The sequence below is a fragment of the Chiloscyllium punctatum genome, chromosome 38 (assembly GCF_047496795.1).
Source record: "Chiloscyllium punctatum isolate Juve2018m chromosome 38, sChiPun1.3, whole genome shotgun sequence".
In the NCBI taxonomy this organism is placed as follows: Eukaryota; Metazoa; Chordata; class Chondrichthyes; order Orectolobiformes; family Hemiscylliidae; genus Chiloscyllium; species Chiloscyllium punctatum.
The window spans coordinates 53,271,719-53,298,003 of NC_092776.1; the positions used below are offsets into that span (position 1 = coordinate 53,271,719).

A 26,285-nucleotide genomic window follows, 5' to 3' on the forward strand; every position below is an offset into this window, starting at 1 on the left:
AACTCTCTTGTCGTAATGTCATATGATCTTTCAATTTAACACAGAACAGATGCTTGTTTTAACATCTCATCAAAAAGACAGCTCCTCCAAGAAAGAAGGGTACATTTCTGTGCTGTATATGTCTATGACTCGATAAAGCTGCACTCCACAGCATCACACTGGAATGCTAGCCTGGATTTCAGTGGTAGAGTCTCTGGAATGGGAATTGAAACCACAGTTCTGGCTTGGAAGGGAAAGTTCTATCTATAGAGACAGAATCCTTGTGCATATTTAAGATTGAAAAAGACAGATTCTTCATCAGTAGGGGAATCAAGAATTACGGCAAAGATCAGGGAAGAGGGCATAAGGAATGTGGGATCAGCAATGATCTTATTGAATGGTGCAGCATGCTCGATGGGGCGGATACCCTTCTCCTGTTCCTATTTCCTATGGTTTTATGGATTGCAGTTGGTAATGACTGAGAGGGAAATAATGAGAAAGTTATGTTGAAAGGATTAAATGGAGTATGGGAAGAGGAAAGCAATGGCCTGGTGGTACTGTCACTAAACTATTAATCCAGAAACTCAGCTGGGGACCAGGTTCAAATCCTGCCATGACAGATGGTGGAACTTGAATTCATAAAGAATCTGGATTGTTGATTGTCAAGAAAACCCATCTGGTTCACTAATGTTCTTCAGTGGTGGAAATCCGTTGTACTTACCTGATCTGGCCTACATCTGACCCCAGACCGACAGCAAAGTGGTTGACTCTTAATTCCCCTCAGGGCAACTGGAGACAATAAATCCAGTCAGTGACGCCCACAACGCGTAAGTGTAAACACAAGCATATCCTAATTAGCCTGAAGAGCCACCTTGAAACTGCCTGTGGACAGACTCACGGAGCTCTGGCTGCTCCTGGAGTGTTTCGGGGGATGTAGTTCGTGCGACCAACAGGTTCATGGACCCAGTCGCCTCAGAGACTACAATCCCCGAGATGCATCGCGCGGGATTGCAGACGCAGGCGCAATCATGAGCCCACAGTGTACGTTGTTCGTGAGGGACTACAACACCCAACGTGCATCGGGGGGGCAGGTTACGTAGTTCCTGTTGTAACCGGAAGCGAGGTCGGCGGGCTGGAGGAAGGGGAAGTGGCAGCGTCTTCCTCCAGCCGGGCGACAAGGGAGCGGCTCCGAGCGCGGCGCTACAAACTTTCCTTTACAGTATGGCCAAGAAGCGGATAGAGAAGGTAAAGACAGCCATTGCGCACCGGGGAGAAGGGGGCGCGGTACTTGGCCTGGAGGCTGGAGCCTCCTCCGGCCCAGGCTGGGCAGTTGAGACCCGCGTCTTCCCCCATTGTCCACCCTCATCCTCCCCGGGCCTGGGACCTGGGATGGGGATGGGATTGTGATGCTTTCCCCACCTACCAGCCCTCCGTGGACTCAGGCCTGGTGTCACCGCCACGTACAGGCCAGCTCACAAAGGGGCTGGGGCTGAGTGGGGGTTGGGGGTTGGGGGTTGGGGGTGGTCAAAATCTGATTTAAAGTATAGACTTGAGGCCCAGTGAGTTACATTACACGGATCCCTGTATTCATTACTTCCTCCTTTCTCAACCTATGCCCTGAACCAAAAAAAAAATCCCCACTGGCGCACGCTGTCCTTTTCCCCTCACACCCCTAGTTACTAATAAATGCCATCTAGGGATTAAAGCTTGAGAGCAACAGGCTATATCTGTGTTTTGTTCACTGATCTGTCAGATTTTCCCTTTACAGCGTGCATTGGATTCACCAAGTCTGTGCTGGCCAAGTCTGAAAGAGCAATTCCACACCCCTGGCCCCAAAACATTCTCCCTGTCATTCTGCATATTCTTCCTTTATAGATAATGATCCAAATCCCATATGAAACTTGATGGGCCCTACTTTCAAGATGCACTTGGGTAGTATCATCCAGATCCTAACTACTGTCAACATGAAAAAAAATTGCTCTTGCCACTTCTTTTGCCAATGTGCTATAAATCTGTGACCCCTGATTTTCAATCCTTTCATCATTAGAAAAGACTTTCTCTATCTACTCAGTTCAAACCACACACTATTTTGAATACCTGTGAGACTTCTGCAAGGAGAACAGTTTTGCCAATTTTTCTACACAAGTGAGGTTTCTCAGCCCTTGAATTATTCTTGTCAATCTTTACTGTATTGTCTAATGCCATCACCTTCTGGTGCCTGGAACTGGACCTAGTACTCCAATTGAGGTTAAGCCAGTTATGTTTAACATTACTTTATGTTTAACTTTATTTCCTTGCTTTTGTACTCTATGCTAATATTCATAGGGATGTAGGAACTAGGAGTAGGAATAGGCCATTTGGTCCTTGAGCCTGCTCTGCCATTCAACCTGATCATGTGAACTCCTTCCTCAATACTATCTTCTTGCATTATCTCCAAATGATTTGATATCTCTGATATTTTTAGAAATCTGTTGATCTCTACCTTGAATATACAGAATGACTGTGTTTCCACAACTCTCTGGGGCAGAGAATTCCAAAGAGTTGTACCCCTCTGAGTGAAGATATGATAAGTTCATAGAATACCTGCAGTGTGGAAAGAAGCCATTTGACCTGTTTACTTCACCGACCCTCTAAGCATCCCACCCTGACCCTCATCTGGTCCCTGTACTAAGGCTAATGTATGTGGTTTGGAGATTCCTGAACACTATGGGGCAATTTAGCATTGGCAATCCACTTATCCTGCAATGGACTGTGGGAGGAAACCAGAGTACCCAGAGGATTCCTGATGAAGAGCTTGTGCCCAAAATGTTGGTTCTCCTGCCCCTCGGATGCTGCCTGACCTGCTGTGCTTTTCCAGCACCCCACACTCCACTCAGAAGAAACCCAGACATGGGCAGACCTGCAAGCTCCACACAGATTGTAACCCAAGGCTACATTTAAACCAGAGTTCCTCGTGCTGAGAGGAAGCAGTGCCACGCTGCTGCTCTAATTGATTATATTTGGCCTCCCTCTTAATGTAAGACTGCACACCCTGGTTCTAGAATGCATTCCCCCAACCCCCCCCCCCAAAAAAAAACTACCGCCACCACCAAGGGAAGTATCCTTGCTGCATATTGCTTCAATGCAATCACCTCTCATACTTCAAGCCATAAGCGATCAAAAGGCCCAGATTCCTTAAAGGACAATCCCACCATTCTTGGAATCATTCTGGTTAATCTCTCTTGCACTGTCTCTCAATGGAACTATGGCCTTCCTTGAGGAAGAAAACAAAACTGTACAGAATCGACGTTGAGGGTATATTTGCTGAGCTGGCAAGTTGATTTGCATGCGTTTCATCCCCTAACTGGGTGACATCTTCAATGCTTTGGAGCCTCTGGTGAAGCACTGATGTACTGTGTCTTCTGGAATTTTTGCTTCTGTTTCTCCTGCTTCTAGTTGCTAGTTCCCGTTCGTTGTAGTGGCCAGTATATTAGGTCAAGATCTATGTGTTTGTTGATGGTGTCTGTGGATGAGCATCATGCTTCTAGGAATTCTCTGGCTGCCCTATGTTTAGTCTGTCCTATGATCGTTGTGTTGGTCCAGTTGAATTTGTGATCCCTGTCATCTGTGATGTCATCCTGGGGCCAGTTGGTCATGGTGTAGTGTGGTTAGTTGGTATTCATGGATGCGGATTGCTAGTTGTCTGTCTGTTTGCCCTGTATAGTGTTTTGTGTAGTCTTTGCATGGATTCTTGTAAATTACATAAGTCTTGCACAAGTCTTTTGTCTTGTTGAGTTGTTGGCTGAGTGTGGCTGTCAGTTTATGAGCTGTCATGAATCTGTGGGCGGAGAAGTCTGGCTGTCAGTTCCGAGGTGTTTTTTTATGTAAGGTAGCGCGGCTAGTGAGTTAAGTTGAGATATGTCCTCGTTACGTTGTCTGTGTTACGACATGGCGGTGATTCCTTCTACTAATTAAACGAAACACTCAGAATAGCTCACCTCATGTCGTAATCTGTTAAACTAAACTGAGTGACAGAACTACCCAAATTCCACTATTTAAAGTAAAAAAAAATTCTTTATCTCTAAAACTGAACATTAAGTACCAACGATTTACAACTCTAAGCCTCTCTTATCTTAAAGATTTGTTAACCAGTTCCCACTCTATAACAATATACTAATCCGATAGAGCCCCTATTGAATATACAGCAACTCAGTTTTCAAAACTAGACAGCGGCTGTTGGCTTCGGATGTCGATTCTCCACTGTAGATCTCCCTGGGTCGTCTTCAGTCTCCTGCTGCTAAGATGCTTCATATGAAAAGGGTATCTTTTATAGAGAGAGGGTTTTCGGGCAGACTGTCTGACAATGGCAGGTGGTGCTCTTTCTCTGGCAAACTGTGTAAAATTCCTGCTTCATATACCCCAAAATATCGGATCACCTCATTGATTTGATGTTGTCAAAACAGTAAAATTCAAATTTGATTGGGTTTTATTATCTTCGGCATAATTTAAACTTAATAAATTTGAACCGCTGTGAACTAGGTTACTACAAAGGGTAACTAGGGAGAGAATAGGGCCCCTCAAAGATCAGCAAGACGGCCTTTGTGTGGAGTCACACAAAATGGGGGAGATACTAAATGAGTATTTGCATCAGTATTTACTGTGGCAAAGGATATGGAAGATATAGACTGTAGGGAAATAGATGGTGACATCTTGCAAAATGTCCAGATTACAGCCGAGGAAGTGCTGGATGTCTTGAAACAGGTAAAGATGGATAAATCTCCAGGACCTGATCAGGTGTACCCTAGAACTCTGGGAGAATAGACAACAGACAATAGATGCAGGAGTAGGCCATTCTGCCCTTCGAGCCTGCACCGCCATTCAATATGATCATGGCTGATCATTCCTAATCAGTATCCTGTTCCAGCCTTATCTCCATACCCCTTTACTCCACTATCTTTAAGAGCTCTATCCAATTCTTTCTTAAAAGAATCCAGAGACTGGGCCTCCACTGCCCTCTGGGGCAGAGCATTCCACACAGCCACCACTCTCTGGGTGAAGTAGTTTCTCCTCATCTCTGTCCTAAATGGTCTACCCCGTATTTTTAAGTTGTGTCCTCTGGTTCGGCACTCCCCCATCAACGGAAATATGTTCCCTCCTGCCAGAGTGTCCAGTCCTTTCATAATCCTATACGTTTCAATCAGATCCCCTCTCAGTCTTCTAAACTCAAGGGTATACAAGCCCAGTCGCTTCAGTCTTTCCGTGTAAGGCAATCCTGCCATTCCAGGAATTGACCTCGTGAAACTACGCTGCACTCCCTCAATAGCCAGAATGTCTTTCCTCAAATTTGGAGACCAGAACTGTACACAGTACTCCAGGTGTGGTCTCACCAGGGCCCTGTACAGCTGCAGAATCACCTCTTTGCTTCTATACTCAATCCCTCTTGTTATGAAGGCCAGCATGCTATTAGCCTTCTTCACGACCTGCTGTACCTGCATGCTTGTAGTAGTAGTGTTGTCCCAGTCGAAGTCATGTTTGCTTGTCATCCACGTGTGTGGCTACTAAGGATAGCTGGGCGACCATCAACACGAGTCCACTCATCTGTAGATTCTATCAACAAACGCATCGACCTGGACCCAATATACCGGCCACTGCAGTGGACAGCTGGAACTGACAATCGGAAGCGGCAGAGACAAACCACTATAAATGCCAGAGGAAACAACACAGAAGCGCTTCACAGGAGGCTCCCAAGCACTGAGGGTGCAACCTAGACAGGGGATGAAACGTCTGCAACACAAATTCCCAGCTCGGCGAACAGAACCACAACAACGAGCACCTGAGCTACAAATCTTCTCACAAACTTTGAATATGTTACATCATCTGATTTTCCAGCACAATGACAGATGCCTGCATTAATTCAATCTTAAAGGTACAGTACATGCCTTCAACTTCATAACATCTGTTAGGCATCTGTGGATGAAGTTGTGGGGATATCCATTCTTGCCAAAGACTATGTAGAACTGTTCTTCTTTTCTTCGTAGGTCGGGAGTGCGTTGTAGCCCTTTTGAACTGGGTCCTAATGCAGCTTCTCTTGTGTGGGTTTGGTTGTTCTAATTCAGGACCTGGTCGTTGTGTGTGGCTTTCCTGTACACTTTTGTGGTGCATTCACCGCTCTGTGTTCTTTGTATCATCACATCCAGGAGTGGGAGTTGGTTTCCACCTCTCTCGTAAATCTGATCCTTTGTGAGTATGTTGGGTGGGGCTTGGGGAAAGAAAGGTAGGTGAGAAGGCAATAGGTGGATGCAGGTGGGTGAGTAATTGTTAGTGGGCAGAGTGGAGCGGATAGTTTTGAAGGAAGATGGACAGTTCAAGAAGGGGTTGCTGAGCTGGAAGGTTGGATCGGAGATGAGGTGGGAGGACCAAAGGATTTTATTTCACATCTGGCAGAGGTTTTCCTGCACATCCACCCACCTCATCTACTGCATCCATTGCTCTTGATGTGGTCTCCTCTACATGGGGGAGAGGGGATGCCAACTCACAGAAGGTTTCAGGGCACAGCTCTGGGGGACACATACGAAACACCCCATCATCCTGGGGCTGACCAAGTCTTGGCCTGCCTCTACTGCCAAGTGAAATTCTCCCACTAGAGGAAGAACGTCTCCTCTTCCATCCTGTGACCCTTCCTGTGACCCTTCAACCACATGGCATCAACATCAACTTCACTGGGTTCTGAATCTTCCCCCCCCCCCCCCCCCCCCCACCCACCCCGACCTCATCTCAGAAACGTCAACACTCTGATTGCTGTGCTTTTCCAGCGCCACCCTTTTCTACTTGATGTCTGCTGTGTAGACAGCATTAGTACTGTAGAGGCCATGGCCTCGGAAGGGTAATGGAAGTGTACAGGCCATTTAATATACTGCCCATCCCCTTAAATAAATCAATGTGCCAGACCAAAGGCAATGAATTGTTTTCACATTAACGTCTAAAAATATCTGGCTGTATTACTGGACTTAGTGTGGCTATCTTACCATTGTGAGAGGAGCGAGTTTTGAGGTTCTGGATGTAGGTTTGCTTGCTGAGCTGGGAGGTTTGTTTTCAGATGTTTTGTTCCCATACGTGGTAACATCATCAGTGAGCCTCTGGATGAAGCACTGGTGGCATGGCCCACTTTTTTTTTTGTGTTTAGGTTTCCTTGGGTTAGTGATGTAATTTCCTGTTCTTTTTCTCAGGTGGTGTAAATGGGATCCAAGTCAATGTTTGTTGATAGAGTTGACAGAATGTGTTGTCAAACAAACATGTTGACATGGATCCCACTTACCGTGCATTGAGAAAAAGAACAGGAAATGACATCACCACGAGAAATGACATTACCAACCCAAAGAAACCTAAACACTTAAATAGAAAGCGGGCCATGCCACCAGTGCTTCATCTGGAGGCTCACTGATGATGTCACCGAGTGGTGATGAAACATATAGTCATAGAGATGTACAGCATGGAACCAGACCCCTTCAGTCCAACCCGTCCATGCTGACCAGATATCCCAACCCAATCTAGTCCCACCTGCTCTGAAAACAAACCTTCCAGCTTAGCGAGCAAACCTACATTCATTGTGGAAATATTAAAATTATATTTAAATAATTGGGTGTGAGCATAAAATGCTTTTCAAGCACTGACATCTCTTAACACTTGATGTTCTTAAAAATGCAACTTCCAGGTGGTTTCAAACACTTTGAATTGTTTATGGAAAAATGTGTAAACTAAATATTCACTGTTCTAATACTTTTCCTGTGTACCTGCAAGTTTTCGCGCAAATCGTTCCTACGATGTTAAGGTTATTGCAAGATGCCAGTCTTGCCTTTGTTTAGTTTGAATTAAACCTGGAGGTAGTAGGTTCATGATCCATGTCAGGACTATTGAGAAGAGAGATTTTGGAGTGAATTGGAATGAGTAGACGATACCAGAACAAGCAGCTGAATGAAGTATTGATGCTGCTTCACAGTTGGCAACAAATGACTTCATTTTGATTTCATAATTTAGAACATTAGAACAGTCCAGCACAGAATAGGCCTTTCAGCCCACGATGTTGTGCCGACCACTGATCCTCATGTATGCACCCTCAAATTTCACTGGCAGTCCTTTGGGAATGAGTGTTGGATGGAATCTGCATGCAGTGAAAAACACAGATAGAAGTAATACTTTCAGGTGGACCTGCTGAAGCTTGAAGTTGCTGACTTTGAGAATTTGTTAAACTGTAGCCAGGTAGCAGGCAGCTTTTGGAACACTGTGAAAGATATCGTACGTACTAGCAACCCTTCCACTCCACTTTATCTAGCCCTCTCATGATTTTGAAATGTGCATCTTAACCTGCTCCTCTCCAAGGAAAAATGTCCCAAATGTATGCATTACTCTAACTGAGGTCTAACTAGTGACCTTTACCAGTTCAGCTTATACTCTATGCCCTGTTAAAAAGTCAGGATACTGTATGTTTTATTAATTGCTCTCTCCCCTAGTCCTATTACCTTCTGTGACCTATGCATATATACATGCAAGTCCTCTACTCGTGCACTCCATCCAGTACTGTAGGTCCTATTTTATGTTCTTCCATGTTCTTCCTATCCAAGTCCATCACCTCACTCTGCTCCACATCGAGCTTCATTTTCCACTTTTCTGCCTACTCCAGCAATCTGTAGAGATGGAACATATTTGCAAAATCAATCTGATGGCTGTGACCTGGCAGAGAATGTAAATGGTCAAATTTCTAAGGTTAGGGATAATATGTTTGGGTTCAATTATAAGGCAGAGTAATCTAAAATAGCAAGCTCCAGGGCGAGATGGAAAGCTGTAGGTTAGAGCAAGTAGAGAGGTTAGAGAAATTTTTGTGAAGGATAGTGCAGATAGGATTCTGCAGTAAACTGAGTTAAGGCAAAGATTTGTGTTCAGAATAGGGATACGTAGAAAATCCTAAAGTTGTGTTTAAATTCAGGAAAGGTGCATTCTGCGTATCTGGTTGAAGCAAGGCAGTGATCTGATGGTCAGCAAACAGTGACCATAGCTAGTAAAGATCGCATTGAAAATAGGTAAAGACAAAAGTATTGTTGTTAGGTTATAAATATGTTCATGTTAGCAGGTTGTAATGGGGCCGAGCCCAGATTACCTCACCTAAACAAAGGTTATATCAGACAATGGACCAGCAGTGAGAAAGGTTCCAATACAGTATACCGGTTTGTTACATGATATTACATTGAGTAACAGTTCAAGATCTGCGTGAGTGGGGATTCAGCAGATAAAAAGGGAACTTGGACCAAAGATTGTCAAAAATCTTCAAAAGAGTCACTGAACAAACTAAACAGAGGAAGATGTTTCAAAGCATGAAGGGAGCAAGAAGTTGGAAAGCTACACAGTCTGATGAAAGACTAACAGATAGTCAACATAAAGGAAGTGTGGATGGGGTGGTGTTGCTTGTAAGCATGTAAACAAAAGGTTAGTCAAAAATTTGATCATTTTGAGGCATAGGTCTTCCTGCATTTAACAGAAAACATCAGAACTACTTTAATATGTATTCTACCTCCATTTCCCCATACAGCATTGGTGAAAGTTGGACTGTAAACGTGCATAATTGTGTGGAAGAGCCCAACTGGAGCAAAGTATGAAATCATTAAAAGGCTTATGTGACTGGTGTTAGGAAAATCATCTGTTGTGATCATAGCCATCACAGAAGCTGGTGCAGGCAGTGCCCATAATTTTAGAGAAATTCTTGAAAACTGAGTCACGTGAAAGGGTGGAGGAGGTATGTAACCTTACAAAGCTGACTGTACTGTTGGATTGGAATGTAGGGCATTACTCTGTATCTGTATGCGCAAGTGCTAACAGTCAGTTCCCGAAGCAATTGTTACATTTCACAAAGTCTTCAGAACCTTCATTGAACTCAAATGTGACCAAAATACCAAATTGCTTTCCTAAAATATCTTTGATTTGAAAAAAAAATCCTTAAATTACTTTGTGTCTCAAAGTAATTTAGGATGTCATTTCAGAGTCATAGAGCATGCAAACAGACACTTCAGTCCAACCAGTCCGTGCCGACTGTAATCCCAAACTAAACCAGTCAAACCTGCCTGCACTTGGCCCACACCCCTCAAAACATTTCTTGTTTATGTTGTTATCGAAATGTCTTTTAAATGTAACTGTGCCCACATCCACCAGTTTTCTCTGGAAATTCATTCCACATACGAACCATTTTGTGTTTTTAAAAAAATAAATTCCCCTCATATCTTTTTAAAATATTTCTCCTCTCACCTCAAAAAAAAATGCCCCCGAGTCTTGAAATCCCCCACCTGAGGGAAGGCACCTGCCATTCACCTTATCTGTGCCCCCTCATGATTTTATAAACATCTAGAAGGCCACCTTTTAACCTCCTACGTTCCAGTGAAAAATAACTCCCAGCCTATCCAGCTTCTCCTTGTAACTCAAACCCTCCATTCCTGGCAACAACCTGGTAAATCCCTTAAGAACCCTCTCAAGCTTATTTAATATTTATTTACAATTCACAACATTTGAGACATAGGTGATCCAACAGTGTCACGTTTTCATTGTTTGAATGGCAGTTTGGTTTTTCTTTAAAGTCACTAGCGTGAAAATTACTTGTTTTTTCATTAGAAACTGTTTTGAGCATTATGAAGTACAAATCCAGAAGCCCACTATTGTGCATCCAATGCTAAAGATTAGTTATAATTTTTGAAATCCTGCTACAGCTTATGCTCTTTTTAACAGCTCTTTATAAATCTATCAAGTATTGAATTGTATGTAGTTTACTCTTCTAAAATACCAAATCAGTTAATTTGGCTGATTGAGTCAAATCTACTCAGGGCATTTTCTTTTTATCCAATTGAAATATGACCACTCGGTTTGACAGCCAGTTCTGTTTGTCACGCTTAGAGTTGATAGTGCAGCAAAGTAGAAGCCAAAGACTACAAATTATTACCACCATAGCAGGTCAGTCAGTTTACATGGGCAGATCAACTGTGTGAATATTTTGGACTGTTGCCACCAGCAAAGAATCATTTTAATAGAATAGGGGAGAGGAAGAAGTGTAAGCCGGCAATCACATAGTAAAAGAACGGGAAATAGACAGTGTAAACAGTCTTCTCGAGACCACGGGGGACAAAAACAATCTGAAATTGAAGATATCGAATGGAGACTTTGAATAGCTAAAATAGTAGGAGGTCCCTCAAAGTGAAAATATCAAAAGAGGTACAGATTGACAAAAACACATTAAAAGCACTATGCTTAGTGCACTGTTGTGGAATCTGACTTCCCTCAACTTCAAACTCAATTGTTTTCCTAACTGTAACCTCCTATAAGCTTCTAATTCTTCCCAACTTCACACCAATTGCATTATCACCATGAGTCTGCAAGTTTGACGATGTGCTATCTGATGGGAGAGCTCTTGCGTTTATAGACAATGACTTCAGTTGCCATAAACAATGCTGCGAGCAGTTATATGGCTAATCGCTAGGAGAAACTGAGGGCTGCAAATCAGAGTAAAAAAAAAGTGTGCTGGAAGAGCATATGGTCGAAACGGTGGGCGGCACGGTGGCTCAGTGGTTAGCACTGCTGCCTCACAGCACCAGGGTCCCACGTTCAATTCCAGCCTCAGGCAACTGTCTGTTTGGAGTTTGCACGTTCTCCCTGTGTCTGCGTGGGTTTCCTCCAGATACTCTGGTTTCCCCCCACAGTCTAAAGATGTGCAGGTTAGGTGAATTGGCTATGCTAAATTACCCGTCGTGTAAGGTGCACTAGTCAGAGGAAAATGTGTCTGGGTGGGTTACGCTTCGGAGGGTCGGTGTGGACTCGTTGGGCTGAAGGGCCTGTTTCCACACTGTAGGGAATCTAATCTAAGAATCTCAGAAACATTGACTCGCCTGCTTCTCGGATGCTGCCTGACCGGCTGTGCTTTTTCAGCACCACGCTTTTTGACTATAATTAGTCTCTTGTTTTAAGGGTGCTTTAAGTTATGCAAAATATTGTATCTTCTGCTAGAACTCACAGCCTTAAATTCTGTTGAGGAATCATTGTGATATGTGTTAATCTCTGTTTGTTTCACACTAATGGGAAAGTGTGTAAGTGAGGGACAGTATTTTATGGAAATTATTTGAATCACATTTAGTACTTGAGAGCAATTTTGTGCTAGAATAAGATGGATGGTGTTAAATTACAAGGATGTAGGCTGTTAGAATTAACAGGTGCAATGAGAGATGATGCATTTTGGGAGGAAGGGTGAGAGAGAGAATACAAATTCAACAATGCAAACATAAAGGGGAACAGCGATCATCTGTGTGTTTATCAGATTAATGGAGCTATTGATGAACCACATGGGATCCCAAACTTGATAAATGAAGGTATCAAGTCCAAAAGCTTGAAGATTGTGCTAAATGTAGAAAAAATATTTAGTTGCAGTATGATGTTCAGAATCAGACAACATATTTAAAGAAAAATATCGAGTTGGAAGGGGGTATAGAAGAATGGTTTGTTTTGGACAGACTGGAGAAGCTGGTGGTGTTTTTGAGCAGAAAAGGTTCAGAGGATGTTTGATAGAGCTGTTTGAATTTATAAAAATTTTTACAAGAGTTAATAAATAGAACCCGTTTACAGTATCAGAAGTGTCTAACCAGTAAAAAGATAATTGGTGACATGAGATTCCTTTTTAACATATTGAGTGTTTAGGATTTGGAATGCACAGTCTGATAGGGTAGTTTATGCAATTTAATAGTAATCTTTAAATGGAAGCTGGGAAAGTAATTTAAGAAGAAAATGGTTTGCAGGTATGTGAGGAGCATTGAGAAAAATTGGATGGTTCTGTAAAAGAGCTGGTGCATACTCAGCAAGCTGAAAGGCTGCCTCCTGTACTGTATTGCTCTGATTGCAGAAACTCTGCTACCTCATATGTTCCTTGAGGCTAGCTTTTGAATTTGAAATAGGTCATTGTTCTCTCATGGTGCAATCCATGACAGGTTTCACCTTGTTTCTGTCACTGACTTGATATTGGGGTCAAGTTGCATTTTGTGTGATTCATCCACATTTTAGCATTAGTGCTTCAATTTAAGTTATCGCTAAGTGTTGCACCTTAATTTTTCATGAATAAACCTTTGACCCTCTTGAGGTTAATTAATTTTTGTGGTCCAGCTGTAACTCACTTGGCTGTGCCTCTGTTTTTAGATACATTTTTTGTGACAGTGAGTGAGCCCTTCACAATCTATCTGTGTCCTTTTAGGTAGCCTGTGAAATGGGGGTCAGGCTGCATGCAGACATACCAGCAGCAGCAATCTGCTCCACTTGTCTCCACTGGAAATGGCAGCCAACGCAAGGTAGCAGCAATGTTATTGTGCTGGAAATGACCACAGCAAAACTATCACTTTTACTAACTAGGTAGCGTACCCTTTGCTACCAACAGCTTTGGAAATTAAGGATGAAGCTCCTTATTTTTGTACAATGTTTTACAGTTATCACCCCCCCCCCCCCCCCCCCCCCCCCACCCGACCCTTGAAAGCACTGGCATATGCTGGGGGACAGTCCAGCAGATACTGGCCATCACTCAATATCTCACTGAAGTTGCCCCTCTTCATATGTGGAGCTAGGCAGTGGGTTTGGTAAGCTGTTTGACAGTAGGGGGCATCACAGCTGAGACCAATCCTGTCCATACACCCACTTTACAGCAGAGCAAATACTGATCAGGACCTGGAGACCTGACTGATTTTACCCACCTGATTTTAGCAGGCTCACTCATGCTAACCTAAGAGTTATCTAAGATCGGATAACTCAGCATTGACTGGGAATGGGATCTGGGATGTTCTGGTAGGTATAGCTCAGTCAAACTCTGTAATCAACTGAGCTATAAGGGAGATGAACAAAGCAATATTTTGTCTCATAAAAGATGCTGTAGTTCATCCCATTTGTAAGAATGTTACTGTAAAGAAATAGTTTGAATGTGAAATTCCTGATCTCCTCTACGTGCATGTCTCATTTTGTTTTTTTCCTTCAGTTCCTGTAATACATCTGGAAATGTTGGTCATTGCTGATTTTATACATCCTTCATTTGTATTGTAAACTTCTCTATTTTGGTCATATTTTTCAATGTTCTCTATCAGTACAGTTTACAGTTGCTGCTCCTAGAATGTAATAGACTGCTTAAATCACTCAAGATAGTCTTTTATTTGATTTAATCCCTTTACAATAAAACACTTTTTGTAGTTTTCTGCTCAGCTTCATCAGCTGCTTTCACACCCCCAATTTTTTCTGGTGGATTTTGACAGTTGGAATAACTTGTTTTTTGTACCCTCTGGTTCTTGAGTGTATTAAATTTAAATAAATTTCTAAAAAAACAATATAAGGCTGCCAGGTGAACTCAGGTAAGTGGCTGTTCTGAGCAAAGCTATGGTTTAAATGAAAGCTACCAGCCATTTCTAGTTCTTCCTGGTGGAACTACCTTCCTTCTGTTATCTGTGTAACATCATTTCTGGGCCTGGCCCCCTTCCCCGGACCTGGGCTAGTAATTCAGGCCCCAACCACGTGTCCTGAACCACTAGCAATACATTCTAAAGTATTTTTCTGCCCCTCCAGTTGATTTTCCCTGCAGTATTTTCACGACCTACTCTTCCATGTTCCCTCAGTTGTCCCTTCCTCCCATTTTTCTTTCCTCTCTTCACTTCCAAACCTTTGATTCTAAAGCTTCCCTACTCCAGTTTCCTATCATTTTAAAACAACACAAGCTTTAAGTGAACAATAATAGATTGTGTATGGGTGTGTTCTGCCATTAGTTGCGCTTCCAATATATGCGAATCCTGCACCTGAAGATCTACAATATAGTGTCATAGAGATGTACAGCATGGAAACTGACCCTTCGGTCCAACCCAATCTCGTCCCACCTGCCAGCACCTGGCCCATATCCCTCCCAACCCTTCCTATTCATATACCCATCCAAGTGCCTCTTAAATGTTGCAATTGTACCAGCCTTCACCACTTCCTCTGGCAGCTCATTCTTGAAATGTACCACCCTCGGGTCAGGTACGTTTTGACGTCGCCCTTTTGGTGCCGATCATTTGGCCCTGCCATTTTGGCGCTCATTACTTTGGTGACGAGCTGTTTTGGTGCCAATTCAGAATTTTAAAAAAAGTCTTCTTTGGTTAAAGAAGAGAGGATGACTAACGACCCGATGTAATTTTCTCAACTAGCAAGAGTCGATAGTCAAAGCTGTAATGACCCGCTGTAGATTCAAATCTCGTTTTGTAATAATTTTCTCATTTAACAATTGTTAATATTCATATACTGCCTTGATGATACTTAAGCCCTTCTGTCTTCACATTGGAAAGCTGTAATACAATTTTCTTTCTACTTTCTTGTAGAGCCCATACCAGAAATGGCTGAATACATTCTAAGCAAGAGAGACACACCAACATTTTCACACGATGGTTATCTATATGGATTGGCGCCAAAGCAGCTCAGCGCCAAAGTAATGAGTGCCAAAACAGTTTTGAGCCAAACTGGTGGGGCCAAATGATTGGCACCAAAAGGGCAGTGCCAGATAGTGCCTCTCTGCCACCCTCTGCGTGAAAAAGTTGCCCCTTAGGTCTCTCTTTTTTTTATCTTTCCTCTCTCACCTTAAACCTATGCCCTCTAGTTCTGGACTCTCCAACCCCAGGGAAAACACTTTGCCTATTTACCCTGTCCACGCCCCTCATAATTTTGTAAACTTCTATAAGGTCACCCCTCAGCCTCTGACACTCCAGGCAAAACAGCCCCAGCCTGTTCAGTCTCTCCCTGTAGCTCAAATCCTCCAACCCTGGCAACATCCTTGTAAATCCTTTCTGAACCCTTTCAAGTTTCACAATGTCTTTCCGATAGGCAGGAGACCAGAATTGCACGCAATATTCCAAAAGTATCCTAACCAATGACCTATACAGCCGCAACATGACCACCTAACTCTTATACTCAATACTCTGATCAATAAAGGAAAGCATACCAAACGCCGCCTTCACTATATCTACCTGCGACTGCACTTTGTTCAGCAACACTCAATTAAGTGTATAAGTCCTGCTAAGATTTGCTTTCCCAAAATGCAGCACCTCACATTTATCTGAATTAAACTCCATCTGCCACTTCTCAGCCCATTGGCCCATCTGGTCAAGGTCCTGTTGTAATAAACTGAACAGGCTACAAAACTACCAAGTAGGTACAGTCAAGATTAATCATTCAGAAAGGAACTGATTGTGTTTGAAATGTTGAATGTTTGTTTTTACCAGAAGGGCTGCACGCCATTCAGGCACCTAGGAGTTCTTGCGCCCATTACCAGCTCAAAGATGTCTTTAGACGATTTCCCTGAATGAACTAGTGCCATTAGGCTTCAGCTACTAGAATGTGACAGAGGGATTCCTTCCTTTTTCATCTGTGTGCCACCACATTTTAGTGTGTTCATTGATGCATGGATTTTATTTTTGATTCATGATTGTTCTGAACTTTGCAATTCTTGATTGCAAAGGAACAGTCTTAACAACTCTATTCCTGCTTCATCTCAGGCCTTGTTGCTATATCACATACTGGACTGGTCTGTTCCCTTTTCCCTGGACACAGTTAATTGACATGCGGAAGATCTGGTGGATGAATACAAAATAGAACTTGTGCTTGAAAGGTCTTACAAAACTCCAAGTAATGTCTGAATGTCATAAGATTCATTTGAAAATTGCAAATTAAACACCAGTGCGTCAATAATACCTTCCCTGCATAAAGAAGGTTCATCTTTATGCTAGGTTGTAAATATTTTACTTTGAGCTAGAGACTGATATTTTGTTTAATTTTGCGAATGCACTGCAGTATTTAGGTTAGTGATGCGTTTTGCAATTACATGTAAGAAAATTGCTACCTGTTAAGTTCCTACGATGTGGCCCTTTATTGAATGCTGGTTGCGGTTGCACAGTAAAACAAATCCTTTTGCTTTCAAGTATACCCAATAACAGGTTTCTGGTTGTGATGGATGAAAATCACTTTCTGGCTGATATGATGGCAGGAAGGTAGCTTGTTTTGGAGCACAAGAGCTATTGCAGTTATGTCTTAACATTAAAACAATTGGTGTTGCAATGATAACTCTAATAAGCAGATCATTACGAAATATGTGCCTTTGCTGTCTTTACCTGAAAGAGTGTTGAAAAATTATGTGTCCAAGATACTTGGGGTCCCTAGAAATGGAATCTATATCATTATTTTGTGACATTTGTACAGCTACTGTTCGACTAGATGCATTGTGAAAGCAGTTCTGGAAAATTAATTCTAAAACTGACATTTACAGTATCTTACTACTAATGTTTCTACCAGTTTTGTTTAATTATTAGAATATATCAACTAGAAGTTGATCAACATTCAGTTGAATACCAACATGCTAGGATACATTTCCATTCTGAAAAGTAGTGTCTCACTAACTTATCAGTTTTGCAGCAATGTGTAGTCTTACTATGCATCATTGTTTCTTTTCAATTCACCCTCAATATTTTTAGTGTTTTGGTGCTCAGGATGTGGCATTCTATGATCTAAGGATTGACAAGTCTTGGCTTTCTCAGTACCTTACTTATTCTTCAGCCTCTGATTTAAATCGGGTTCAAGTTCATTCTTCAAACATAAGCAATAATTGTGTCCCTACACTAACAGTTCAAAAATATTTCACAAAATATCTTGCAGTTGAGTTTGTGTGAACCACACTGTCAGCATAACCTGTGAGGTACTGTCAGACATTATTATAGAAGATGATTGTAACTGTTCTTTGTTTTTGCACAGGGAATGACTTTGTTGGAGTAACAATGATATTTTCTTTTGGTCATTTAGGAATTAAAGGACTTGCAACAAGACCCGCCAGCTCAATGTTCAGCAGGTCCAGCGGGAGATGATAGTAAGGGTTCTTTTTAAGATTTACACTTTCAAATTTATTTTCAAAGGAGATTTTATTCTAAATATAGCTTAATATTTCTTGCCTTCAATATTTAGTGTTCGCTTGGCAAGCCACTATCATGGGACCTGTAAGTAGCTCATAATTTTCTTGTGTTATTCAAGTTTTCTGTGAAGCCCTGTTTGTGTTTAACGTGTGGGATTTTCTGTCTTTTCCCACCCCCCCAGTATGACAGCCCGTATCAGGGAGGAGTTTTCTTTCTTGCAATTCAATTTCCTACAGATTACCCTTTTAAACCGCCAAAGGTAACTTCCATTTAAGATACTATGCACTTTGGAAGGGAGGAAAAGTAATTTTATTTTTTCCAGGTGTAACAGCAATATTTTCTCTTGTGAAGGTTGCATTCACAACAAAAATATATCATCCAAACATAAACAGCAACGGCAGCATTTGTCTTGATATTCTGCGATCACAGTGGTCACCGGCATTAACAATATCAAAAGGTATGACCAATGTTCTTAGTGTTGTACGGTTACTTTCTTGAACGAATCTATTTTCTTTTAATCAATAATCTCTTCTAGAGATTTTATTAACGTGGTCAACCAAAACAAAAAGCCCTTTTTGTTCAACCAAATAAACATTTAAAAATTGGAGGGAATCATTTGAAATCTAAAGACCTGGTATTGAAGTCCAGGCTAATGAGTAGTGTCCTGATAGCTGGCCAGTCTCCATCTATCTCCCATGATGGTTCTCCATTCACAGGGTCGAAGTTTTCAACTCATAAAGTTGTGTAAGACTGCACGTTTTATGACAGAGAAAGTTCACAACAGTGGACAAAGCGTTAATGTATACGTTGGAGAAGAATGGGCATGGATTTTCCTTTGGAAATCTAATCTCTGTAGCTCATCTGGTACAAAATGCGAGACACAGGAATATCAGAAGAATTAGGGGTGAACTTAGGTGACTAATTCTGAGTTGTTAAAAGCTTGAGTGCTTTATCTCAAATGGCTCTTGAGACAGATTATCAAAACATTGCCTGGAATAGAATTATTCTGAAAAAGAAGAGGACCAAAAGGTTTGGGTTAAGGATATGGAGCTGGGGTTATAGTAGATGTTGTGGTTCTGTTCGCCGAGCTGGGAATTTGTGTTGCAGACGTTTTTGTCCCCTGTCTAAGTGACATCCTCAGTGCTTGGGAGCCTCCTGTGAAGCGCTTCTGTGATCTTTCCTCCGGCATTTGTAGTGGTTTGAATCTGCTGCTTCCGGTTGTCTGTTCCAGCTGTCCGCTGCAGTGGTTGGTGTATTGGGTCCAGGTCGATGTGCTTATTGATTGAATTTGTGGATGAGTGCCATACCTCTAGGAATTCCCTGGCTGTTCTCTGTTTGGTTTGTCCTATAATAGTAGTGTTATCCCAGTCGAACTCCTGTTTGCTTGTCAGCTGCATGTGTGGCTACTAAGGATAACTGAACGACCAGCAACACGAGTCCACTCATCCATAGATTCTATCAACAAACACATCGACCTGGACCCAATATACCAGCCACTGCAGCGTTCAGCTGGAACTGACAACCGGAAGCGGCAGAGACAAACCACTATAAATGCCAGAGGAAACAACACAGAAGCGCTTCACAGGAGGCTCCCAAGCACTGAGGATGTCACCTAGACAGGGGACGAAATGTCTGCAACACAAATTCCCAGCTCGGCGAACAGAACCACAACAACGAGCACCTGAGCTACAAATCTTCTCACAAACTTTATAGTAGATGTCTCTGGTGTTCGAGCCCAAGTACAGTGCAAAGCTTCAATTCTGGTAGACCTGATGTTTGTTTTCTTGTATTCACTGCAGTTTTGAGGGAATGCAGCATTGTTGGTGCCATATTTCAGATGAGATTTTCAACTAAGGCCACAACAGCCTTATGAGGTGTGCATACAAGATCCTCTATCACCTATTGAAAGAAAGGTGGGGACAACCCTCCTGGTGCACTGGCCAATATTCACCCATCACAAGATCACTAAAACAAAATAACTGGTTGCTAATATTGCTGCTGTAAGAATGTGCACTCGGACTGACTGCTATCTGACTGATATGTTCACTTATGCAATAATGATAGCACTTCAAAAGAATTGCATTGACTGTGAGACACTTTGCAATGTCCTATACCGTGCAACATAATTTTGGGATATAGCCTTAATTACACTGATTTATTGTGTGATACTTGCTTTTTGCCAGCTGTCGTTTGAAGAGTAATGAACATTTTTCTTCTTTCTGGACAGTTTTGTTATCTATTTGTTCACTCCTATGTGATCCTAATCCTGATGATCCACTGGTTCCAGAAATTGCAAAAATGTACAAAACAGATAAGGAACAGTAAGTAGCATCTGTGGAATTCTGAGCATCACCCAAGAGTATAGTTTAATCAACTAGAGGGGAAAAAACATAATTTGTCATATTTATACCTTTTATCAAAATGCAAGCAAAAATCCAGCAATAGCTTTTTGTTCCTATAAATATGCTGGTTAACTGTTGGATTATGTGAATATTAACGGGAGGTGCTTTGTAACTAATTACTTCAATCAACTGGAGGAAAATTGCATTCTATTTTATTGTAACTGTATTTGATAGTCAGTTTTACAGCACAGAAGGATGCCCTTCAGCCCATCATGTTTGTACCAATCATCAAACATCCATCTGTTCTCGTCCCATTTTCCAACATTTGTATGCTGTGGCATTTGAAATGTTCATCGAAATACTTAAATCCCCTCTCTACCTCCTGCTCCTTATTTTAAAACTGTACTGTATCTATGACCATCAAAACCTTGCACACCTCAATCAGATTCTGCTCCCCCTCCAACTACTTCAGCTTTTTTTGCTCTAAGGGAAACAACCACTGTCTATCTAGTCTGCTTTCATAGCTAAATTTTCCCTGCAAAATTAATGCTATCCCATGTGGAAGTTATCCTTTTTAGTAATTAGCTTTTAATTAGTAATTTGTAATGATTTTCTAACAGTAGTTTCCTTAACATAGATGTGAGGCTGACTGACCTGTAGTTTCTTGGTTTATCCCTACCAATTATCTTGAATAATGCTAGTTGTCTGACATCTCTCCTGTGGCAAGAGTGTATGAAAGTTAATATCAGAGCCCCTGAAATCACCTCCCTTGCCTCCCACAGAATGGCTGCTGCTGCTGTTCAGTGATTTCTGACTCTGGCCTGAGGGAGCCAACACATCCTTCTAGAGTTGTGTGCAGCTATAGAAATTCCTGTCTGTGTCTCACTGTTTAATTGCCCACTACTGTTCTCTTTGTCTTTCTGCTCACCTTGAATGAAATACACTCTGGGGCTTTCATGCCTAGCTCATTTGTTCTGACTGCTGGCTACCCATTTCCACTGCACTGTGGGGGGACCACATCTAAAAATATCTACAACTTTGATACACCTGTAATTGTTAGCATTTCTATTATTTAGAAGAAGTATTTTAAAAACCCTTGCATCTGATTAGATTCACATAAAGTGCAGTTTCTGATTTTCAATGACTGAATTGCTAGAGAGAAACTGAGACCAATGAAGATTCATTCCTGTTCTGAAGATTTTGTCCTGTTCTCTCAATCCTTCAATATATCTCTGAAATGCTAATTCTTTGTACAGGCTAGCATCTCCTCTTCTCACTGTAGGGGAGTTGTAGGGAGACTTGGTGTCAGTGGATATATTTCTGTTTGTTTTAGAGCAAGGCCATTCTCTCCAGGAAAATCAGCTCCCTGTGCGATAGTGTTGTTATACACCTCTGGAGCAGGTGGGACTGTAACCCAGGATTCTTGGCTCAGAGGTAGGGACACTACCGCAGTGCTATGAGGCACTTCGCACATTTTTTTTTGTGGACCTATCCATGACATGAACTAGGTTTATGAAGAAGCCAAGAATATCAACAGAGCTGTAGATTACCCCTCTACTTGCTTCAGCACTAAACCTTGGTTATGACTAACTTCCCATAAACCTGTAGGGAGGCCTCCATAGCACTGATTTCAGAAGGTGTATCAACTAGGTACCTGTCGAGCACCCACGTGTTTTAAGTGAGTTCCCAATCTTTCTGTTTTAGACTGCAGAACCAATTGAGGTAGGTGCTGCTGGAGAAGACTGAAATAGATGAATTGGAGAATGCAGATCAGTTGGCATTATTGCAACTGATTTGAACATTGTTATCGGTTTAACTGCCAGAGTTCCCTTCGTAATGCGAGGTCCTTCGGTTAACTTTGTATTTGGTGAAATGCAAATTTAGTACTAACAGCAGTATTAAGTTCAGGTATATAAGATTTTATTAATTTACATTCACTGAAGTTTGTATGTTAGAACTGTTAAAACCCATGGACTTCATCTAAAGCCTTTTACAGATAGTCATCTGGTTGTACAAAACAGACTCTACTTGCCAACAGATCAGCAGTCTCCACTCCAACACTATAAATGATTGTTTCACCTTAAAGTGGTATTTTTGAGGAATGTCTTGATGAGTGCAAGATAATGTCTCTTTTTCAGGGTTTTTGGAATCACTTGTGTCTATATTTTTTATTAGTGAATTTCATGCTAAGTTTGTTTCTTTTTGATAGATACAACAAGTACGCAAGAGACTGGACTCAGAAATATGCAATGTAGAATTGGTGTTGGATATACTGCAACCATCCAATAAAAGAAAGTGACAACACTATTTTTTCCAAATGAAACACATGGAGTTCACAATAAATATTCATTGTGGGCGATAAGTACTGTAAATTTTCTTAAGTGCAAACAAAGTATGATTGTTTTCAAAACTACAAACTGTACTTGCAGTAATTGCTAAATAAGCAATGATGTTTACCAATAAAATTCCACATAGTGGTGTTTTCTCTGTTCTGACAAGCGTTCCAGTGCTAATTCTGATTTGTTATCTGGTACAACTGCTAATTCTATGCATTTTGGGCTGGTATTAAGTATTTTGAGTCAGTTTTCTTTCTCTTTGCTGCACTTGTTCCAAGATGTTAGTGAGAAATACGGGGATAAGCTGGTTGCCAACAATGATTTCAATGTCAAAAACTGCACAGGTACAAATGTTGGCCTGCCCATTGTCTGTGCATTCCATTCACTTACTGGAAGTGATGGAGGTGCATCAGTCTCTTGTTCAGACTTGGAGTCAGTTTTTTTTTTAAAAGTTGTGCAGTTGACCAAATCACTCATCAAGCCTTGTACTATGTTGCATCAACCAGACGATAACAGATTGAAAATTATCTCTTGTAACGATCATAATTAGAATAGTAATTTTCAGTCTGGTTTAATGTCTTTTCATTAGGGATAGAATTGTATGTCTACATGGTTTCTATTTAACATATATAAAGTATTACCTACCTCTGGTAGAATGTATTTTTCCTTGCCTATTATCCAACTCACTGATTACAAGATTGTTTTGGAACCCCTCTAATTGGTTTGCCACACTTACTTGTGTTTATCCAATTTGAAATAAAGTTGCTTTGTGAACGATTTTGCATTAAATGGTAAATTAAATCACAGCCAATTTTCCAATTGCCTGGATTCCTTAAGTTTGAACCAATGCGTCAGAGGCAATTTAAGAACGAATATCTGGATTGTTTAGAATATCGGTGAAATCATGTATAAAAATTTATTTTGCAACCAAAGTGGATGATGCTTACAACAAACCTTGAATCACAACTGAACTTCTGACTTTATAGATGTGACTAAAAAATGCACCTTTTTCTCTAAGCTGAAGAACTGAAATGCTGCACTTGTAATTAAAACAGTTGGACTGTTTTGCCAGTGATTTGTCTTTTTTTTTAAAAAAAACTTTTTTCTGTTATGTCTGACTTATTCATCTTTACTGAAATCTGCATAAGTCTGTGTATTAATACATATTATTTTGCAAGGTACATATCCTGATTTGTGATCTATCCCCTACCCTTCTCCCAAAGCCAGTTTTTTTTTCTTTTTGCTTATTTGAAATATTAACCCTGCCTTTTCAGTGTTTTAACCTACTGTCAGAAGCTCTGAACCTGAAACCCTATCTTCCTGTGTCTCCACTAGACTGAGTGTTTCTAGAATATTTCAGTTTTGATTTGATTTCCAGAATCTGCGTATTTTGCTTTGTTCAGACTGATGTTTCACAGGGGCTGGCCCACGATGAACAAAAGCTGGATTAAATTGTCAAATAGCCACTTTGAAGAAGACTTTAAGGCAGTGCCTGTAGGAGTTAGGTTTTTCAGTGATATCACTGGCTGAGAAATGCAAAGCAAGAGATGAAAAGGAATTTCTTGTAAAAGAAACACGTGAGTGGGGCTTTTCTCCACTTCTGATAACTCGTGGTTAATTGTGCATATCTGTTTGATTTTAATTGTTAAAACCTAAAGCAAAGTTACCAGGCTTGTGCAACTTTCACTTTTTGTCCAAATAAAAATGTTCACAAAATTTAGTTCACGTTGGTAGCTGTTATTTGTATTCTGTATATTTTGTCTAGGTTTGTTTCAACATTAATATTGGTATTCTCCCCCCCCCCCCCCCCCCCCCACCTCCCTCCACTAATTTCTGACATGGTAACAGCTGAGCCTTCAGAATTTTTAAAACTGTGCTTGTGGTTGTGCACACTGCATGGTGTTTACAACAAAAACTTATTTCTAATATAATATATAAAATTGAACTTGTGTGATTTTATGCTGTTGTGTGGTAGAACTACAGCAACAAAGTACACACTTTGCTTCAGAAGCTGTTTGGCGTCGTGCCAAGGGAAGTAGTTAAAAGGTTCGATCACATTTAATAAGCCTAGTTGAAATTTGAGGTGGTAACTAATGTGGTAATTATAAATGTTATATCTTCTAATCTGAGTTAAAATCTCTATATTTCTGACCCAGATCAGACAAAAAGTTGTGCACATCTTTACATGATTATTTTTTAAGCCACAATAGAACCTATCTAGAGAGCAAATAGAAGATCAAGGCAGTGCAATACAAGTTGCCTAATGCCACAATAGAAATGTCCAGTACTCCCATCAAACTGTACCATGAAAGAATTGCACAAGGGTTAGGGTGCAAATAGGCCATTTGGACCTTTGAGGGTGCCTCACGTTACTGTGTACTGTTCATGGTGTGAACAAAAACTAATGGAAGCTTTTGCAAAAGGTTTAAGCTGTACAAGATTTAATTGACCTGATATTATCAGACTGCAGATGGGTAGAAATAATAGCCATTTTACTTCTGTCCCTTTTTTATCCTCTTCATAACTATTCACCCTCTTGAAACCTAATTTTGTAAAGCGGTTAGATTCCCATATATATATATATAATATATATATATAGTCTCTATACACAGCTGCTGCCTGGCTGACTGAGTCTGTCCAATTTTTTAAAATTTTTATTTCAGGTTGTGGTAGCATCTGCAATTATTTTGATTCGGTTTTCAACAATCTTGGACTGAAAACCTTACGGATGTAAAATGGAATTAACTAGTTTCCAAATCTCCCCACCCCAATCTCAACCCAGGTCCAGTACTCCCTCTCCACCCTGTCCCCTTAACACCTCAATCTTCCTTCCCACTGACTAATCATAGCACGGTGGCTCAGTGGTTAGCACTGCTGCCTCATAGCACCAGGGACCTGGGTTCGATTCCCACCTTGGCTCACTGTCTGTGTGGAGTTTGCACATTCTCCCTGTGTCTGTGGGTTTCCTCTGGGTACTCTGGTTTCCTCCCACAGTCCAAAGATGTGTAGGCCAGGTGAATTGGCCATGCTCAATTGCCCATAGTGTTAGGTGCATTAGTCAGGGGTAAATGTAGGGGAACGTTTCTGGATGGGTTACTCTTTGGTGGGTTGGTGTGGACTTGTTGGGCTGAAGGACCTGTTTTCACACTAAAGAATCTAATCTAATCATAGCAACATTTCCACCCCCCCCCCCCCCCCCCACCATTTATCTTGCAACCCCCTTCCCCTCCCCTATTGAAAGGTCCTGTTGACTCCCTTCATCCTCTGACACTGCTAGATCTGTTGTGCTTTTTCCAACTCAACTCTATCCATTCTGAAAACTATGAAATCAGTGAGAATGGAGTGCAGACTGGTAGAAATAATTGCCATTTTGCTTCTGTGTCTTTTTATCCTTTTTATGCCTTCAATCCCTTGATGCATAATTTTGTAAGGAAAGCAAAAGAGTGCGCATGCAGTGAATCTGAAATAAAAGCAAGGCGCAGGAGAAACTCAGCAGATGTGGTATCATCTGGCATCCCACATGGTCAGTGCCCTGTAGAGCATCTCCTCCACTTTCTGCACCTCCGTCCTCATCTTCCACCCCACCAATCTTGGGAAACAGCGCATCATCCACTGCCATTTTTGTCACCTACATTCAGACCCCACCACCAAAGATATATTTCTCTCCCCACCCCTATCAGCAT

The 26,285-nt window shown here is 41.4% G+C and overlaps 1 protein-coding gene across 1 annotated transcript; it reads left to right on the forward strand.

Moving 5' to 3' along the window:
- Nucleotides 1-1,077: 1,077 nt before the first annotated feature.
- LOC140463626 (ubiquitin-conjugating enzyme E2 D2-like) lies at nucleotides 1,078-24,322 on the forward strand. Its single transcript, XM_072557870.1, has 7 exons — nucleotides 1,078-1,224; nucleotides 17,818-17,881; nucleotides 17,977-18,008; nucleotides 18,106-18,183; nucleotides 18,276-18,381; nucleotides 20,152-20,245; nucleotides 22,476-24,322. Exons 1-7 carry the CDS (start codon nucleotides 1,201-1,203, stop codon nucleotides 22,519-22,521), a joined length of 444 nt encoding a protein of 147 aa, XP_072413971.1. The 5' UTR covers nucleotides 1,078-1,200; the 3' UTR covers nucleotides 22,522-24,322.
- The last annotated feature ends 1,963 nt before the right edge of the window (nucleotides 24,323-26,285 follow it).

Excerpts from the sequence above, each read along its gene's own strand:
- LOC140463626 (XM_072557870.1), top strand. The coding sequence starts at position 1,201 with ATGGCCAAGAAGCGGATAGAGAAG. Across the intron at positions 17,882-17,976 it reads AGGTCCAGCGGGAGATGATA|TGTTCGCTTGGCAAGCCACT; the intron begins GTAAGGGTTCTT and ends TTCAATATTTAG. Across the intron at positions 18,184-18,275 it reads ACCCTTTTAAACCGCCAAAG|GTTGCATTCACAACAAAAAT; the intron begins GTAACTTCCATT and ends TCTCTTGTGAAG.